General features: G+C 38.0%; 1 protein-coding gene across 1 annotated transcript in view; it reads left to right on the top strand.

Moving 5' to 3' along the window:
- The first annotated feature begins 895 nt into the window (after positions 1 to 895).
- Positions 896 to 17,249, top strand: part of LOC113814759 (alkaline phosphatase-like) — a 228,886-nt gene continuing 212,532 nt past the window's right edge. Inside the window, exon 1 of the mRNA XM_070136326.1 lies at positions 896 to 1,111. Within this exon, the coding sequence (XP_069992427.1) occupies positions 998 to 1,111 (114 nt within the window). The 5' untranslated portion in view covers positions 896 to 997. The remainder of the gene's footprint in view (positions 1,112 to 17,249) is intronic.

The raw sequence follows: 17,249 nt of genomic DNA, 5'->3' as shown, positions 1-17,249 counted from the left end.
ATATGAATACATATATAAATACATGTGCACCTTTTCATAATGTGTGTATACATGTGAACCCTTTCATATTATGAATATATGTAAACTTTTTATAATATATGAATACATATATGAATACATGTGCACCCTTTCATAATGTGTGAATACATGTAAACCCTTTTGAAAATACATGTAAGTATATACGATTGCATGTAAACATTTCACAAAGATGAATACATATAAACTCTTTCATACTGTGAGTACATGTAAACCCTTTTGCAATATATGAATACATTTAAGCCCTTTTGTATGTAGGAATACATGTAAACCTTTAATATATACGATTACATGTAAACATTTTACATATATGAATACATGTTAATTCTTTCATAATGTGAATACATGTAAACCCTTTTGTATACAGGAATATATATAAACCATTTTACATGCACAATCTAAACCCATTTACATAAATGAATACACGTAAACCCTTTTTACATAAATAAATACATAAAATAAATACAAATAAAAGTTAATATCCCTGCATAAACTTTCATAAATATCCCTACATATTTATATCTATATCTATTCATATTCATATCCCTACATATTTATATCTATATCTATTTATATTTATATCTCTACATATTTATATCTATATCTGTTTATATTTATATCCCTACATATTTATATCTATATCTATTTATATTCATATCCCTACATATTTATATCTATATCTATTTATATTTATACCCCTACATATTTATATCTATATCTATTTATATTTATATCCCTACATATTTATATCTATATATATAGTTAATATCCCTACATAAACTACCCAAACATTCTAGCATATGAAGCCAAACCGCCCACTCTCACGCCCCGCCCCCTCTCCCCGCCCACAGACCGCGCCTTCTGGTACGCCCAAGCCAAGAGCCACCTGGACGACATCCTGGCGGCGAGGAGGGCGTCAAACGGCTACGCCAAGAACGTCATTCTCTTCGTGGGCGACGGGATGGGCGTGGCCACCGTGACGGCTGGGCGGATCCTCAAGGGGCAGAAGGAGGGGCTTAGCGGGGAGGAGTACAAGCTGTCCTTCGAGAAGTTCCCGTATGTCGCTCTGGCTAAGGTAGGTTGCAGGAGGGGGTGGGGTTGGGGGTGGGGGGTGTTGGGAGGGTGTAGTAGAGTGTTTATTTATTTAGTTGTTTATTCATTTATTTATTTTTATTTATTTATTCATTTACTTATTTATTCTTATTTATTTATTTATTTTTCTTCTTTTTACTTATTTTTTCTTATTTTTTTGTAATGGATTCTCTGTTTGTTTTGTCTCGCTATCGTGCGTGTGTATCTGTCTATCTATCGATCGATCTATCTGCCTATCTACGCACATATGTATGAAATTGTTATATAAGTTTAGACGCTCCTATAGATACGTACACACACTAATGAATACAAACACATGCATACGGTATATATTTGCATCTATCTGTTTATCTAAAGACAAATGTACATATATACATGTATGTGTATGTGTGTGTGTGTGTGTGTGTGTGCGTGTGCGTGTGTGTGTGTGTGTGTGTGTGTGTGTGTGTGTGTGTGTGTGTGTGTGTGCGCGTGTGTATCTGTGTGCGTATGTCATTGTGTATGTGCGTGTATCAGTGTGTGAGTGCGGATCTGTGTGCATGTGCGTGTAAGTGTGAGTTTCTGTACACAAATATACATACACATACTCACTAATATAGTCTTACTCAAGCACATATAAGAAACACAGTAGGAATGATTCACTCTTTCAAATCTGCTTTTACATGTCAAATCTCTTCCTATTCAGATTACTGTACGTACCAAATCTCTCCTTATTCAAATGAGAGAATTAAACCTTTCCGATACCTCTACTTAACGCAAACGACGTGAATATACCATTACCATCAATTTTATCATAACTACCACTTACATACCTCTCACTCTACTACCGCTACGACACTTTTTGAAGTACTTTTGTGGTCGTTTCTCATCGTTAACTTTCCTACTTGAGGTTTACATGATGTTGTGTGAAGGTGAGAGGTTTTTTAGCTGAGAAATGCGAGCCTGTGTATATTGCTCTTGTTGACAAAAGTTAGGATATTCATGCTTAGTGTCCGGATGAGATATGTTCCTGAAAGAGCTTGGGTGTACTGTGGTGGATAAAATGTTTGGTTCTGTCGTCTTCGTTCTATTTCTTTTTTTTGTTGTTGTTGTTATTCTCTTTGACTGCTTATTTCTCTTTTTCTCTCGAGTATTCGGTTATCTGGTTAGTTTTCTGGTTATTTCTTTTTCGTGTGTCTGTGTGAGTCTCCTTCTCTCTCCCTTTATCTTTATCTATTTGTCAACATTCTTTCTCTCTCTGTCTATATCTGTTTCTCATTTCATTCCTCTCTCTCCCTCCCTCCCTCTCTCACTATTCCACCCCTCCTCCCTCTCCATCACACACTTCTTCCTTCTCCCTCCTCCCCCCTTTCCCTACCCTCCCTCTCTCCCTTTCCCTCCCACTTCCTAGCCCTCCTGCCCACTCTCTTCCTCTTTCCCTTCCCACTCTATCTCACCCACCTCTCTCCCTCTTCTTCACCCTCTCTCTCCCTCCCTCCCTCTCCCTCTCTCTCCCTCCCTCTCCCTCTCTCTCTCCCGCATCCTATCTCTCCCTCCCTCCATCTCTCTCCCCCTCTCTCCCTCCCTCTCCCTGCCCCCCTCTCCCTCTCCCTCTCCCCCACCACACCCTCTCTCTCTACCTCCCTCCCCGCCTCCCTCTCTTTCCCTCCCTCCCTCTCCTTCTCCCTCTCTTTCCCTCCCTCCCTCTCCTTCTCCCTCTCCGCTATATACAGAATCCAAAGAGACTTCATCCCGGAAGCTAAAGCATTCATGAGAGGATGAGAACAGGAGATGACAGGCACACGGACATAGCAGAGTAGGTTTCACGACAATGTTATTCTAGTCGTTACTGCTTGCTTATCTTATCTTATCTTATCGGTTGATTTAAGGGATTTATTGGTTGGGGCCATTTTTTTCTATCTGTAGAATTAATTAGTGTCATCGTGTTTTTTTTCACTACTTTAAAAAAAACTTGTTCTCTTGATTTACATTGCGCACGTTTCCCACAATTCTATTTCCCAGATGGCACAGGATAAACAAACACTATTTTGACATACATTTTTTGAATGCTGTTATACTTTTTGCTATTCTCTTGATTTTTTTTTTTACGTCAGTTTCCCCAAGTTTTATTTCCTAACACGATGAAGAAACTATTTTTCATATACATTGTAAATACATCTTTACTATACACCTTCTCTTGATAATTTTTTACACCTGTTTTCCCTGATTCAATTTCCCAATTACAATACAACAAACACCTTTCCTATAAACATTTTAAATACATCTTTACTATACACCTTCTCTTGATAATTTTTTACACCTGTTTCCCTTGATTCAATTTCCCAATTAGAACACGACAAACACCTTTCCTATAAACGTATCTGAATACCTATATAGGCCTAGCTGCAACCCGGGCCAGTCAAAGCGAATCTGCAATTGTTGAAATTCATCATAGGAGTGATTAACATGACATGACATTAATGATTACAAAGCAGATTGAAAGATTAATGCGTCCTCGCTGGCCTCATTTTTATGTAAATTCGATATTTGCATTCAATTTATTGTTGATGAATGTTACTTGGACTATATAGATGGATATTGGCGTTCGTGTGAAAGCGAGAGGGAAAATTGTGGTTGTGTGGGAAACGCGGTTTGAAAACGTTCATTGGTTATTGGTTTCTATTCGGTTGTTCTCTAATTATCAGAAGGTGAAATTGGATTAGGTTGTTCATGAATATTTTGCAGAGTGACTAGTGACTACTGGTATAATGGAGAAATGGTTAGGGGGGAAATATGATTGCATACCTGTAATACATATACTGTATGTATGTATGCCCATACACACACACACAAACACACACATACACAAACACAAACCCACACACACACACACAAGCACACACACACACACACACACACACACACACACACACACACACACAAACACACATGCACAAACAAGCACACACACATACACACACGTACACGCGCACACACAAGCACACACACACACACAAGCACACACACACACAAAAACCCAAACCCACCCACACACATACAAGCACACACACACACAAAACCAAACCCGCACACACACGCAAACAAACACACACACAAACAAGCACACACACACAAAAAAACCCAAACCCACACACACACAAACAAGCACACACACACACACACAAAAACCCAAACCCACACACACACGCAAACAAACACATACACAAACCCACACACACACACAAACCCACACACAAAAACCCAAACCCCACACACACAAAAACCCAAACCCCCCCACACACACATACACAAACAAACAAACCCACACACATCCACACACACAACCCCCCCCCACACACACATACACAAACACACACACACACACACAAACAAGCACACACGCACACACAAACCCACACACAAAAACCCACACACACATACATATCTATACTCCCACACACGTCTTAGACCACTCCGTTCCAGCATCAGGATCTGCGCAAGAGTGAGACAAGGGATAAAGAAGCCAAGAAAGATGAGGATGCTCGTGGGTTTATCAACGGAGGGAATTCCCCGAATAGACAATCTAACACATGATCCTAAACAGACCATAATAATCTCTCAGACTTTCAATAATAATAATAATAATAATAATAATAATAATAATAATAATAATAATAATAATAATAATAATAATAATAATAATGATAATAATGATAATAATAATAATAATAATAATAATAATAATAATAATAATAATAATAATAATAATAATAATAATAATAATAATAATAATAATAATAATAATAATAATAATAATAATAATAATAATAATAATAATAATAATAATAATAAAAATGATCTTTCAAGCTGTTATACCTTGACGTCAGAAGCCCTCCCAAGACTGACCTGAAGGAACATTATTATACATTTATGGTACATTTCAGTGCGTAGTACGTGTGACTAAACTGTGTTAATAATACACGTGGACAAGAAGTGTGTGGAATCTCGGGACTCTAAGATAATCATTAAAAAGTGAAATTAACTGAAAGAGAAATGGTTAGATTTATACGCTGATGATGAAAAATGAACACAAATCTTGTGATGTAAGAATAAAGATGATAATAAAATTATAACGAAAGGGAATGAAGGAAACAGAAAACTAAACCAAACCGTTTCGAGTTAAATATCTCTTTTATTGGCTACATTTCATGAAAAAAAGTTCGATATTCGCTTACCTCACAGGACGAGTAAACAAAGATACATTATCAAGTGTTGAAAGGAGTGTAGTTGTTATATTTTGAAAAACAACAACAATAACAAAAACAAAGAAAAAAACAGCAACAGCAATAACAAAAACAAAGAAAAAAAAACAGCAACAGCAATAACAAAAACAAAGAAAAAAACAGCAACAGCAATAACAAAAACAAAGAAAAAAACAGCAACAGCAATAACAAAAACAAAGAAAAAAAAACAGCAACAGCAATAAAAAAAGAAAAAAAAAACAACATCAATAACAAAAACAAAGAAAAAAACAGCAACAGCAATAACAAAAACAAACAAAAAAACAGCAATAACAAAAACAAAGAAAAAAACAGCAACAGCAATAACAAAAGCAAAGAAAAAAACAGCAATAACAAAAACAAAGAAAAAAACAGCAACAGCAATAACAAAAACAAAGAAAAAAACAGCAACAGCAATAACAAAAACAAAGAAAAGAACAGCAACAGCATTACCTAAAACAAAGAAAAAAAAAAAAACAGTAATAAAAAAACAAAGAAAACAAAAAGCAACAGCAATAACAAAAACAAAGAAAAAAAACAGCAACAGCAATAACAAAAACAAAGAAAAAAACAGCAACAGCAATAAAAAAACAAAGAAAAAAACAGCAACAGCAATAACAAAAATAAAGAAAAAAACAGCAACAGCAATAACAAAAACAAAGAAAAATACAGCAACAGCAATAACAAAAACAAAGAAAAAACAGCAACAGCAATAACAAAAACAAAGAAAACAAACAGCAACAGCAATAACAAAAACAAAGAAAACAAACAGCAACAGCAATAACAAAAACAAAGAAAACAAACAGCAACAGCAATAACAAAAACAAAGAAAAAACAGCAACAGCAATAACAAAAACAAAGAAAAAACAGCAACAGCAATAACAAAAACAAAGAAAAAACAGCAACAGCAATAACAAAAACAAAGAAAAAAACAGCAACAGCAATAAAAAATAGACGATAGACAAAAAAAATCTAAATTCGTAATCAGTAACTGTCTGATGAGGAGTAAAGTTTTACTCAAAACCTTTGCAGTCTTTTTTTCTCATACGTTTTGGCTTCGATTTTCTTAGTTCTTATTTCACACGTTTTGCTCGTGAATTTTTAAAAGTACTTTAATGGGTACACGAGTTTTTAGTGTGCAGAAAAGGTAGAAAAATAATTAGAGAGAAAACGGTTTTTAATGTTGAAAAAAATACTTATTTCGAGGACAATGTATGGTTAGATAGATCGACACACACACACACACACACACACACACACACACACACACACACACACACACACACACACACACACACACACACACACACACACACACACACACAAAGAAAGAAAGAAAGAAGGAAAATACAAATAATAAACCAACTTCTGATATTCAGAAATGCAACTGGAACACCCACACCCACAAAAAAAAAAAAAAAAAAAAAAAAAAAATATATATATATGATCGTTATCCCCGCTTTAACATGACAGTGAGACAGCGAAGAACGTCCTTCCCAAACGAGAACTTGGAAGCTTAACGGTAACTGAAGACATCCAAGGAAATAACTTTCTTCCTCGCTCTCCTCCCCTGATGAGAGAAAGAGAGAAAGTTGTAATTAAACAACGTCTAAGGAAATAAAGGACATTGTCCACGTGTTTAGCAAAGAACAAAGACTTGAAGGACAAATAGCCGATTCTACAGTTGAATTCTGAGGTCGCATAGTCACAGGGGAATCGGAGAATCAAAAAAAAAAAAAAAAAAAAAAAAAAAATCTGAACTAGGGGGACCTTCCTTGATCTAATTGTTGGTGTTTAAAGAGCTGTATTTCCTGCCTCGACGTTGGCATGTGGCTGACCTTTGACCTCTGAAATGAAAATCATTGACTAGATTGGCCGAATAAAGAAAGAAAGAAAGAAAACAAAACTTTTACGAGTCTTAATTATCTTATTCTTGTCTTAGTCTTAGCGGGATGAATGTCTTGGTCCCATTTCTTAATATCGTGTTGCATGAGGCGTGCATTTTGAAAGTTAGTGTATCAATGTATTTTTGCAGCCCTCCCCCCCCCCCCAAAAAAAAAAGAAAAGAAAAAAAAAATATATATATATACATATATATATATATATATATATATATATATATATATATATATATATATATATATATATATATATATATATATATATATATATATATTCAAGTACATAATATACACCTAAGTTGTACATACACGAATAGAATATAATTATATTTTGTTTGTTTTCATCCCTTGAAAATATTTCCTGTATACTCAGGATTAAGGATGAATCAGTGTAGGATTTTTTTTTTTGTTTCATTTATTTGTTCTAGTTTATTTCCTTGCTTAAGTTGTTATTATTGTTATTATCATTAGTATTATAATTATCATAATCATCATCATCATCAGTATTACTATAAAAATTATCATCATTATCATTATTATTATTATTATTGTTTTTTATCATCATTATCATTATAATTACTATTATTAATAATATTAACACAATCACCATCATCTGTAGCATCGTTTTTATTTATCTTTTATCTTTGATCCATTAATTTCTTTTATCTTTTCATAGAGGAAGCTGATACCTGATTTAGGACATGAAGAATTATTTCAAATATCATATTTAAGCATTATCGTTTTCCTTGCATATATCGGATATATATAGGATATAAGCAAGTCTTCAATACGTTCTGCTAGATTATAGAATTTTTATTTTTTTATCAAAAGGAAACATATTCTGGAATAATGCACAAATAGCGATAATCTATTTCATTTTATTTAATCGTACTTTCCTCGTGCATTTTTTTTTTTTCTAATCAAGGGAGATGCATCTAAGTACAGTTGTTAGTCTGGAAGTAAAACAACGCTTTATGACAAACCAAACAGAACTTTTGCAGAAAACACACATTAAACTTGCCTTTGTGTTGTGTATGAAGTTTCTGCTGTGTTAATTCGCGAGACTTGTTTGACGTGTTCGAAGTCCCCTTTCATTTCTTCATGTCTCTTCGCTACTACTTCTTCATGTCTCTTCACTACTACTTCTTCATGTCTCTTCACTACTACTTCTTCATGTCTCTTCACTACTGCTTCTTCATGTCTCTTCACTACTACTTCTTCATGTCTCTTCGCTACTTCTTCTTCATGTCTCTTCACTACTAAAACTTCATGTCTCTTCACTACTACTTCTTCATGTCTCTTCACTACTACTTCTTCATGTCTCTTCACTACTACTTCTTCATGTCTCTTCGCTACTACTTCTTCATGTCTCTTCACTACTACTTCTTCATGTCTCTTCACTACTACTTCTTCATGTCTCTTCGCTACAACTTCTTCATGTCTCTTCACTGCTTCTTCTTCATGTCTCTTCACTACTACTTCTTCATGTCTCTTCACTACTACTTCTTCATGTCTCTTCACTACTACTTCTTCATGTCTCTTCGCTACTACTTCTTCATGTCTCTTCACTACTACTTCTTCATGTCTCTTCACTACTACTTCTTCATGTCTCTTCGCTACAACTTCTTCATGTCTCTTCACTGCTTCTTCTTCATGTCTCTTCACTACTACTTCTTTATGTCTCTTCACTACTACTTCTTCATGTCTCTTCACTGCTTCTTCTTCATGTCTCTTCACTACTACTTCTTCATGTCTCTTCCCTACTACTTCTTAATGTCTCTTCACTACTACTTCTTCATGTCTCTTCACTACTACTTCTTCATGTCTCTTCACTACAACTACTTCATGTCTCTTCACTACTACTTCTTCATGTCTCTTCGCTACTACTTCTTCATGTCTCTTCACTACTACTTCTTCATGTCTCTTCACTACTACTTCTTCATGTCTCTCCACTACTACTTCTTCATGTCTCTTCCCTACTACTTCTTAATGTCTCTTCACTACTACTTCTTCATGTCTCTTCGCTACTACTTCTTCATGTCTCTTCGCTACTACTACTTCATGTCTATTCACTACTACTTCATGTTTCTTCACTACTACTTTTTCATGTCTCTTCACTACTATTTCTTCGTCTCTTCACAACTACTTCTTCATGTCTCTTCACTACTACTTCTTCATGTCTCTTCACTACTACTTCTTCATGTCTCTTCACTACTACTTCTTCATGTCTCTTCACTACTACTTCTTCATGTCTCTTCACTACTACTTCTTCATGTCTCTTCACTACTACTTCTTCATGTCTCTTCGCTACTACTTCTTCATGTCTCTTCACTACTACTTCTTCATGTCTCTTCACTACTACTTCTTCATGTCTCTTCACTACTACTTCTTCATGTCTCTTCACTACTACTTCTTCATGTCTCTTCACTACTACTTCTTCATGTCTCTTCACTACTACTTCTTCATGTCTCTTCACTACTACTTCTTCATGTCTACTACTACTTCTTCATGTCTACTACTACTTCTTCATGTCTCTTCACTACTACTTCTTCATGTCTCTTCACTACTACTTCTTCATGTCTCTTCACTACTACTTCTTCATGTCTCTTCACTACTACTACTTCATGTCTCTTCGCTACTACTTCTTCATGTCTCTTCACTACTACTTCTTCATGTCTCTTCACTACTACTACTTCATGTCTCTTCACTACTACTTCTTCATGTCTCTTCACGTCATTTTCCTCGTCAGTCTTTACGTGACTGTGTGTCAGGGTCCATAGCATGTACAGTGTAGTTCAGTATACCTTACACTGTTTCCCCTTTATTGTGTGTTCTGTTGTTTTTCTGTCCTCTTTCTCTTCTCTCTGTCCCTTTTTTACCTGCTCCCTTTTTCTCTCACTCTTTTTGTGGCTTTCTTTAAGGTGCAATCTCGGTGTTTTCTTCTCTCTCTTCTTTTTACTTCCTTTCCTTCATTCCCTTCTCCATCTCTTTTCTCCCTTTTTCATTCACCTTCTTGGTTCTGCTTGATACCCCCTCTTCCCTCCCCCTATCTTTCCCTCTGTTCTTCCTGTTCTTCTCTTTTCCCCTCCTCTCTCTCTCACTGGCACCCCCACCCCCCCTTCCTCGCCAACCCAACACTTCATCTCTCTCCCTTTACGCTTCTCCCTAACTCAATAGCTCTCTCCCCCATCCCCCAGTCGACAACCCGACCTTCCTCCCCCACCCCACCCCCGCCCTCTACCTCTCTCCCGCACTGTCTTGTCACATCATTCCTCTCCCCCCTCCCCCAACCCCCTTCCCAACCCTTCCTCTCCCCCTCCCCCAACCCCCTTCCCAACCCTTCCTCTCCCCCCTCCCCCAACCCCCTTCCCAACCCTTCCTCTCCCCCCTCCCCAACCCCCTTCTTAACCCTTCCTCTCGCCCCTCCCCCAACCCCCTTCCCACCCCTTCCTCTCCCCCCTCCCCCAACCCCCTTCCCAACCCTTCCTCTCCCCCCTCCCCCAACCCCCTTCCCAACCCTTCCTCTCCCCCCTCCCCCAACCCCCTTCCCAACCCTTCCTCTCCCCCCTTCCCAACCCTTCCTCTCCCTTCCCCCCCATCCCTACCCCCACCCCCACCACCCTTCACCCCCTCCCCTACCACACCTCCCTCCCTCGCACCCACAATCTTTTTTTATCTCTCATCCCTACCCGCCCTCCCTCCTTCTCTCCCCCCTCTCTCCACCTCCACCTCCACCTCACTCTATAGACCACCTTTGTGTAGCGTCCACCCGGAAGCGCCCAGGTTGTCTCTCTTCATAACGTCCCCAGAGCGCCTTCCTCCCCCCCCACCCCCCACCCCACCCCACCCCACCACACACCCCACCCCACCCCACCCCCACCCCCCGAAGCTGGGAATCGCCTGTGGGGGAATTAGCGAGAATTTTTGGCTTTGTGTTTTGATTAGATTTATTTGTTTGTTCATTCATTTGTTTATTCTCCTTATTGTTGTTGTTTTATTATTTGTATTATTGTTACTATTATTTTAATTGTTGTTAATATCATTTTTGTTATTAATATTATTATTTTTGTTATTAATATTATTATTAGTGTTATTGATATTGTTATCTTTGTTATCATCATTATCATTGTTATTATTATTATTATTACTATTATTATCATCACCTTTACCATTATCACGATCTTTATCATCATCAGTCATCCCCATCATCATTATAATCTTCCTTCTCTTCTTCATCATCATTATCAACTGATTTTCTTTCATCTATATTCGTTCTTATGGTTCATAGATTAATCATAGAATAACTCGAATTTCTACATCCGACTTTGATAACACACCACTGCACTTTTAATAGAGATATCTTAAAAGAAGAAAAAGCTTTTAATCACCAATTAATTACGAGTTTATCGGTTAGGAACTACATATGCAAATTTAAAAGAACACAGAGACAAAATATTAACGTGTACACAAAGATGAAAAGGAAACCAGCTAATAGAAATTAAATTAAATAATTTCTCACTCTGACTGCGCCAAACAGTGCAAACAATTCATATTGTATAAAGCTAACAAACAGGTATGTGTGTAAAGGGTACAGTAATGAATTGTATGCAAAGCGAAATAACCCTACTGAACATGCACACAATTTCTGGGTTTGGACAATAAATAGAAAATCATCATTAACAAATTGTATTCTGTCGTCCCTTGAGTTATATTAAAATTGTTGGGCGATTCGGAGATTGGCCTGGGGAACAGGTGGCTAGAAATTATAATATAGTTCGTAGGAACAACGTTAGTATAACATGAAGGGTAATTTTAGTAAATCTCAGGAAAAAAAAATAGAAATTGGCAACTCGACCCAGGGTAGAGCGCTCCGATTTTCTTTATTTACTCATCTATTCAGCTAATTTATTTTATCTTTATTAATGTTCTTGAGATCAGATGAAACTTAATATCTATCTTTACATAATTTATTTTTTCTTATGTTTTCTTTTAGCGACATATTACTTACAATACCGCTTTATTATAATTAATATTTCCGTCAAAATAAACTTGGCAAATCGAAATACTCCGAAGTCCGGGAGGATTGAGTTGCCAGTTATTCCTTTTCTGAGACTGGAGGGATGCATACATGTTAATAACATCTAGGGAATAACACCTAGATAGCCTTGAACGATAAGAATAATGAACTAATATCCAAGATACACCAAAATAATACCAAGAAATATCTTGATAACACCAATATAACACCAAGAAGCATCTAAATGATACCAAGATAACATAAAGAAAAACGGTAGGGTTAGCACCAAGAAATACCAAGATACACTAAGTTTTGTCAAAATAACACTACGAAATACCAGGATAACACCAAGACTTGTCAAGACAACACCAAGAAATACCAAGATAACCCAAAGAAATACCAAAATAACACCGGCAATGGCTAGGAAAACACTAAAACAACGCCGAGAAAATACCAAGATAATACCAAGCAAGCCAAGAAAACACCAGAAAGCACCCAAAAATACCAAGATAATACCAAGCAAGACAAGGAAACCAGAAAGCACCCAAAAATACCACGAGAATACCAAGCAAGCCAAGAAAACACCAAAACAACAACTAAAAATACCAAGATAATACCAAGCAAACCAAGAAAACCCCAGAAAGCACCCAAAAATGCCAAGATAATACCAAGCAAGCCAAGAAGACACCAGGAAGCACCCAAAAATGCCAAGATAATACCAAGCAAGCCAAGAAAGCACCAGAAAACACCCCAAAAAAATACCAAGATAATACCAAGAAAGCCAAGAAAACACCCCAAAATACCAAGATAATACCAAGCAAGCCAAGAAAACACCGAAACAACACCGAGAAAATACCAAGATAATACCAAGAAAGCCAAGAAGACACCAGAAAGCACCCAAAAATACCAAGATAATACCAAGCAAGCCAAGAAAGCACCAAAAAATACCAAGCAAGCCAAGAAAACACCAGAAAACACCCCAAAAATACCAAGATAATACCAAGCAAGCCAAGAAAACACCAAAACAACACCCAAAAATACCAAGACAATACCAAACAAGCCAAGAAGACACCAAAACAACACCCCAAAATACCAAGAAAGCACCCAGAAAATACCGAGACAATACCAAGATAATACCAAACACACGATGGCCCTGCGACCCCACAACGCGACGCCAAACCCAATTAGAACACCGAGAGGAACATCAAAATAACACGACCGGGAATAACGACCTGATTACACCACCGCAATACCAAAGGAAGGATGGGAGGAAGGGAGGAAGAAGAGGAGGGATAGGGGAGGAGAGAGGAAGAGAGAAGGATGTGAGGAAGGGAGGAAGAAGAGGAGGGATAGGGGAGTAGAGAGGGAGGGAGGAGGGAGGAAGAGAACAGGATGGAGTAAGGGAGGAAGGGAGGAAGAAGAGGAGGGATAGGGGAGGAGAAAAAGGAGGAGGAGGGAGGAAGAGAGAAGGATGAGAGGAGGAAGGAAGAGAGAAAGATGGAAGAGGGAGGAAGAAGAGGAGGGATAGGGGAGGAAGAGAGAAGGATGAGAGGAGGGAGGAAGAGAGAAGGATGGAGTAAGGGAGGAAGGGAGGAAGATGGAGGAGGGAGGAAGAGAACAGGATGGAGTAAGGGAGGAAGGGAGGAAGAAGAGGAGGGATAGGGGAGGAGAAAAAGGAGGAGGAGGGAGGAAGAGAGAAGGATGAGAGGAGGAAGGAAGAGAGAAAGATGGAAGAGGGAGGAAGAAGAGGAGGGATAGGGGAGGAAGAGAGAAGGATGAGAGGAGGGAGGAAGAGAGAAGGATGGAGTAAGGGAGGAAGGGAGGAAGATGGAGGAGGGAGGAAGAAGAGGAGGGATAGGGGAGAAGAGAAAGGAGGAGAGAGAAAGAGAGAAGGATGGAGAAGGGAGGAAGAGAGAAAGATGAGAGGAAAGAGGAAGAGAGAAGGATGGGAGGAAGGGAGGAAGAAGAGGAGGGATAGGGGAGGAGAGATGAAGAGAGAAGGATGAGAGGAAGGGAGGAAGAAGAGGTAGGATAGGGGAGGAGAGAAAGATGGAGGAGGGAGGAAGAGAGAAGGATGGAGGAGGGAGGAAGAGAGAAGGATGAGAGGAAGGGAGGAAGAAGAGGAGGGATAGGGGAGAAGAGAAAGAAGGAGAGAGAAAGAGAGAAGGATGGAGAAGGAAGGAAGAGAGAAAGATGAGAGGAAGGAGGAAGAGAGAAGGATGAGAAGAAGGGAGGAAGAAGAGGAGGGATGGGAGGAAGAGAGAAGGATGGAGGAGGGAGGAAGAGAGAAGGATGGAGGAGGGAGGAAGAGAGGAGGATGAGAGGAAGGGAGGAAGAAGAGGAGGGATAGGGGAGGAGAGAAAGGAGGAGAGGAAGGGAGGAAGAGAGAAGGATGAGAGGAAGGAGGAAGAGAGAAGGATGAGAAGAAGGGAGGAAGAAGAGGAGGGATAGGGGAGGAGAGAAAGGAGGAGGAGGGAGGATGAGAGAAGGATGAGAGGAGGGAGGAAGAGAGAAGGATGGGAGGAAGGGAGGAAGAAGAGGAGAGATAGGGGAGAAGAGAAAGGAGGAGGAGGGAGGAAGAGAGAAGGATGGAGGTGGGAGGAAGAGAGAAAGGAGGAGGAGGGAGGAAGAGAAAAAGATGGAGGAGGAAGGAATAGAGAAAGGTGGAAGAGGGTGGAAGAGAGAAGGATGAGAGGAAGGGAGGAAGAAGAGAAGGGATAGGGGAGGAGAGAGGGATGGAGGAGGGAGGAAGAGAGAAGGAAAAAAGGGAGGAGAAAAAGGAAGAAAGATGAGAAGACGAAGTGAGGAAGATAAGAAAGAATAAGAGGGATAGGGGAAGAGAGACGGATGGAGGGGAGGAGACAAAAGGAGGAGGCAGAGAGGAAGAAGAGAAGGAAGGGGGGGATAGGGCAGCAGATAAGGGTGGAGGAGGGAGGAAGAGAGAAGGACAGAGGGGAGGAGACAAAGGAGGAGGAAGAGAGGAAGAAGATAGGAAGGGAGGAATAAGAGGAAGAATAAGAGGAATAGGCAAAGAGAGAAAGATGGAGGAGGTAGGAAATAAGAAGGATGGAGGGGAGAAGAAGAAAGGAGGAACGGAGGAAGAAGAGGAGGAATAAGATGGATAGGGGAAGAGAGAAGGATGGAGGCAGGAGGAGAGAAAAGAAGGAGGAAGAGAAGAAAGAAGAGAAGATAGAAAGATAGAGGGAGGAAGAAGAGGAGGAATAGGGGAATAGAAAAAAAGAAAGAGCAAGGGAAGGAAAAGAAGAGGAATAGAGGAAAAGAAAAGAACGGAGAGAAGGGGACAAAGAGAGGAAATAAGGGAGGACAAGGAGAAGAAGAAATAGGGAAGAGAGAAAGATGGAGGGGGGAAAGGAAGAGGAAAAGAGACGGAAGAAGGGAGGAAGAGGAAAATAGGAGAAGAAGAGAAGAGGAGGAGGATCGGTGAGGCATAGGGAGCGAATAGGCGAAGAAGGATAGTTCAAGAAAGAGTAGGAAAAGAAGCAAAAAAAGGGAAAAGGAAGAAGGGTAAATGGAAAAGAAAAGAATAGCGAAAGGGAGAAAGAGGAAGAGAAGGGAAAAGATGAAAAGGAGAAGGAAGAAAGGGGGACGAGCAGGAAAGAGGAAAAGGAGAATAGGGAAGAAAGGAGGAAGAGGAAGGAAAGAAGAAGGAAAAGAGTAGGAAAGGAGAAATAAGAAAATGGAGGAAGGGTGTAAGAGAAGAAGAGAAGAAGAGATAGAAGAAGAAGAAAGAAGAATAGAAAATACGATAATGAGAAAGAGAAGAGGAAAGGAAAGAAGAAAGAGAAAGAGAAGAAGGAGAGATAGGTGACGATAAGAGAATAAAGAAAAGGAAAAAAGGAGAGAGGAAGAAAAAGGAGGCAAGGGAGAGAAAGAGAAAAAAAAATCATACCAAAAGGGAGAGGAAGAGTTAGCGACAATTACAAAAAAAAAAAATAATAAATAATAATTCAGTTTTCTTCACATTCTTCACCTAATAATGACAGTTAATTAAACAGCTTTTAAGAATATACAGAGATCTTCAAAATTGAAGACTTCAATACACGTGGGGCAGATAAATGTAATATTCAAAGAGTATTTAGTCTAAAATTCCAGGATTTAAACTGAACATGAGACTAAATCAAGATTAAATATTGCTATTTGCATTCATAATCGTCTGATAATATATCTTTCTTTACTATTTCATTTTTATTCTTAAATTCTTTATTAATTACCGCCCAGGTCTATGAAATTAATCATTTACATAATTCAACATGAGAGACAGTAAGTGTCAGCTCAATTTTTTTTTTTTTTTAAATATTTCATGACATTTTAAATTTTCATAATTTAAAGATTATCGGCTTTCAGTCTTTGAATAGATGCATCGGGATAATAATAAACTGATTTTAATGTTCTGATAATAAATTTATCAGCGTTGGTTTTATTCAGCTTTGCCAGAAATGAAACATGAAAGAGATACAAATTATGAAATTGGATTTGCTGTTCTGATAAATTTTTAAAATCTTTACTTTTTTTTTCAAATAACTCCTGTAATATGTTAGATTCATCATCGTTGATTCATTAAAGTAAACGAAACATGCATTAAAAAAGAAAAAAAAAATGCAGATACTCGTCAACAAATATTTAAAATAGTCAAATGCAGACCAGGGAAGCACAATATTTACCCCCCCATCCCCCACCCACCCAAAAAAAAGAAAGAAAAAAAAAGAAAAGAAAAAAGAAGAAGAAAGAAGAAGAAGAAGAAAAAAAAAAATATATATATATATATATATATATATATATATATATATATATATATATTATTGAAGATCGATTAAAAGATGAAAATAGATATATAAAGATTGCAAATGTATGAAGAAACTAAACGATTAATCTGGAACACATCAAAACTTTAATTCTAAATTAATTAAATAATCAAAGGTACAA

This window comes from Penaeus vannamei, chromosome 21 (genome assembly GCF_042767895.1).
Source record: "Penaeus vannamei isolate JL-2024 chromosome 21, ASM4276789v1, whole genome shotgun sequence".
In the NCBI taxonomy this organism is placed as follows: domain Eukaryota; kingdom Metazoa; phylum Arthropoda; class Malacostraca; order Decapoda; family Penaeidae; genus Penaeus; species Penaeus vannamei.
The sequence above is the reverse complement of the archived record's forward strand: the minus strand, read 5'-3'. Positions and strand labels throughout refer to the sequence as shown.